This window comes from Limulus polyphemus, unplaced genomic scaffold (genome assembly GCF_000517525.1).
Source record: "Limulus polyphemus unplaced genomic scaffold, Limulus_polyphemus-2.1.2 Scaffold757, whole genome shotgun sequence".
In the NCBI taxonomy this organism is placed as follows: Eukaryota; Metazoa; Arthropoda; class Merostomata; order Xiphosura; family Limulidae; genus Limulus; species Limulus polyphemus.
In genome coordinates this window covers 73,487-77,435 of record NW_013666367.1, presented here as the reverse complement: position 1 = coordinate 77,435, position 3,949 = coordinate 73,487, and the positions used below count along the sequence as shown (strand labels likewise).

Below are 3,949 nucleotides of genomic sequence, written 5' to 3'. Positions count from 1 at the left end.
ATTCATTGTAGTAAACTAAATAATAATTTGATTTAAGTAAGTTAGTTTTTTTTCCTTCCCGTATTTGCAAAAAAAATCCTTTCGTGATAGAAAAAAATTAATATTATTTTCGAAAACTGCCCAACTGAATTGTGGGAAATCTGTTATTAAAACTCGTACAACTTTTTATGAAGTTAAATTCGCAGGCCTGTGTAATCATTGTCCAAATGACCTTTTTTCAAGTTACGACGATTTCTATAAACATATTTACAGCTTTAAATTATAGTTTGTTCTTTATAATTTAAAAGCACTGGTATTATTTTGTAATAAATTTAACATTCCTTAAGAATACATAATTTTTTTTCTGTGAACATTCAAATGTGTGAAATACTATTTTCGTTTCTGTGTTGTAGTTCCACCCAGGCATATTCCTATTATAAATGGAGTTCGCTTACAATACGCTAGAGGGGAGAATCTTACAGGAACGTGTATATCTGCAAGGTCCAAGCCACCGTCGACAATTAAGTGGTATATTAACGACAAAGAGGTAACACAATGCTTCTGTTTTATTTCATGTTTTGCCCGTTTTTGGAATATTAATGATAATAACTCTCTCCCTTATGCAGACTGACTGCATTACTTGTATTTAGTACCTCTACTCCACACTGACAAAGTGTTCTGAATAACAAGATGTATTATTATTATTATTTAAAGCCCTGTTCTTAAGAACTCACAAGAGATTGAAAATATATTTAGGGTAAGAAAAAATACATCAAATTAGAACAGCACTACTTCTGTGTCAGCCTACGAACATTATTAACCGGAAGTGCGTCCAAGTAACGCAGAGCAACATAATTAACTCGTAATTTTTCGTGTGTTCTGCCGGAATTATTTTTACGATGTCGTAATAATTATCACCATACTTTATAAAGTTTTAGGTCTGTTAATAAGAGGTGGTTAATAACACGATTTGGATTAGTTTTCAACTAAAGAAACATAAATGTTATCGGATGCTATTACCGTCCGATGGCTAAATCGGGATTTTCAGCCGGACGCTGGAAGCGTCCGCTAGGAACTGCCGACTGGAAATAAGTCTATTTCTACAGTGGAAAAATACAATGATTTCAACATGCACTTTACTTGTATATGTACAGGGACATAAATTATTAGTCTAGGTGTTTATAAAAATGTATATAAAAAGTTTCTGGAAACATAATTCTTATGATTCGTATACTTCAGAAAGTTTTGTATTATAAAGATGTAATTTTCGATCTCACTGTTTCTAAGTCCTTCAGTGGATCAGCGGTAAGTTTACGGACTTACAATGGTAAAAATCATGCAATGGATTCTACGGGTGTACAGAGCACAAGTAATCCATTGTGCAGGTTTGCATTGGAAACAAACAGTGTCTAATTCTGTTATTATTCTACTTTGCAAAATGTTTTGCTCTCGCGAATCTGTAATATCCAGCTAACTTGTTTTTATTATATTCAAACAATGCTTAGGTTACTTTGTTTAAGTACAAAATACATTATCAATAACAGACACTTTAAAAACTTGAGGATTTGATTTTACTTATAACTACGATCTATCTTCGCTCCTCCCACTGTGGGTATCGAAACCTGAATATTAGTGTTATAAGCTCTTAAGTTCACAGCTGAGCCACGAAATGAGTTTTTCGATTTTCTTTATTAGATATCACGTGATACCAACATACGTTTCGATTTCTTTTAGTGAAACTTCTTATGGTTTTGTTATTCACATGTTGCCTGCCTGTTATTCACCAGTTGTCCGCCTGTTATTCACCAGTTGTCCGCCTGTTATTCACCAGTTTTCTGCGAGGTTCTTTTTCTAAGTTCTTAAGTTCTCTCAATCCTCTGATTTCGGCAGCCGCAAGCCTTGGCCCAGAACAAAGCTAAAAATAAAAAATACGTGAAATAACAAACCAATAAATAGCAGCTCAAACAGATCAAAGTCTGTTCAGACTAGCACCTTAACCTAAAAATGACTAAAAAAGCTAACTTATCAGTTTGTTTGTTATTGAACACAAAGCTGCACAATGGGCTATCCGCGCTATGCCCATCGATGGTATAGAAACCTGATTTTTATCATTATAATCTCTCAAACTTGGTGCTGATTCATCGGAAGGCAAACTTATCAGAGAAAAATATATTGTAAAGATGACAGAAAAAAATAACCATTGGAACCTTAGATATTCTTCGTTAAACATTACCACTGATGTCGAAATTACCCTAGAGTTTATCTGTCAAGGTCTTCCAAAGATAAAAATTGTACTGGAATGGTTAGTTTAAAGTTTGAATATTATGTATTAGTTCCCGACCGATTATGACTTTAAGGGCAAGGCAACCGAGTATGGATAAGTATGTATTAGAATTTAATTCTACAACCAATGCTAATTGTTAAGCTCTTAATCCTGAGGTGAGTAAGTATTTTAGAATTACATGATCTAGCACATTACATTTAATGCTGAAAAGCCCCCCAGTAGCACAGCGGTATGTCTGCGGACTTACAACGCTAGAATCCGGGTTTCGATACCCGTGGTGGGCAGAGCACAGATAGCCCATTGTGTAGCTTTGTGCTTAACTTAAAAACAAAACAAATAAATAATGCTGAAAAAAAGTTAAAAATTAATCGATTTAAAATAGATCATGAAAAACTATACTGAAGAATTAGCTATACTGTTCAGGTGGTTCATGTAATCAGCACTTTCTCCTCTCTAATAGAATATCTTGTAAATATATCAAAACACTTCTGTTAGACTATGTTGAGAATTTGTATATTAATTATTCTTGATCAGTTTCATGACAAAAATAATCACTGGTTGCTTAAAGAGAAAGAATTCTGCTATATTGGCTGAGAAATATTTGAGCATTGACTTCGGTTTGATCTTGATGCACTGTTACATTCATTGATTTTTAGATCAATTTGATAAAGTAAGATTAAAGCAGCAGGAAGCTTTTAACGCTTAGAATATGTCTTACATTAATTAAACAAATATTAAAAGAAGTATTGTAAGAATTAGTTCAGGAATTATGCCTGAAACCTTTAATTTGACACAATGTTTGAGTCACAAAAGTGTATCTATAATAACTAAAGAAAATATGACGTTTCAAACAATACATGGCTCTCTTCGCGATAAATCTAATTTTATTATGAAAAATTATTTAATCAATTTTTAATAATGTCTTTATGCATAATATAAGATAGTATTTGTTATCATTGTCTTGAATATTACAACTTAATATCTGAAAACTAAACACACCTTAAATGATCGTTTCATACTAGATAGGAATATCCATTTAAACTTTTGGCTGAAATATGAATAAAGATTTATATCTCGCTTGAAAGACATGTATGAGATCATAAGTGATTTAAGGTCTTGCCATGCATATAAATATTCGCGACAACGTTACAAACATATTAATTTCCACAAACTTTGAAACTATTGTACGAAAGACAAAACAAAAAGTTCATAGTTTAGACTTTCACCTGGTGTTGGAATATGTTATTGTGCCTAACAGAAGCTGAACTAAGGATACGAAAACATATGATGTAACAAAACGTGATAAAACAATTTATCTAAGTTAAAATGTACGTTTTTCCATACATAACATGATGGTTATTCATTTACATTGAGTTTACTGTCCAACCGGTGATTAAACTGATATCTGTTTGTAACTTTCTTAATGTACCCTAATTATTTTTTATGTAGAAATAGTAAACTAACACAAAAGGCTGTTTTGGATTCTAATCGTGGTTCACGTTATTGCTTTTGTATAGTACATTTTAGGCCTACGTATGTTATACAATTTCTCAGAAACTTGATTTTCGAATGACCTCAGCTTAATTTCTATTGAAAAAATAATAAATATTAACAACTGCTAACCACTTCTTTTCCAATCTCCTGTGACAATAAGTGTTGCAAATTGCAAGATACGTATATATATAT

General features: G+C 32.1%; 1 protein-coding gene across 1 annotated transcript in view; it reads left to right on the top strand.

The window, feature by feature from the left end:
• Positions 1-3,949, top strand: part of LOC111085980 — a 69,005-nt gene that overhangs the window by 58,775 nt on the left and 6,281 nt on the right. Inside the window, exon 4 of the mRNA XM_022387043.1 lies at positions 393-526. Coding sequence (XP_022242751.1) covers positions 393-526 — 134 coding nt within the window. The remainder of the gene's footprint in view (positions 1-392; positions 527-3,949) is intronic.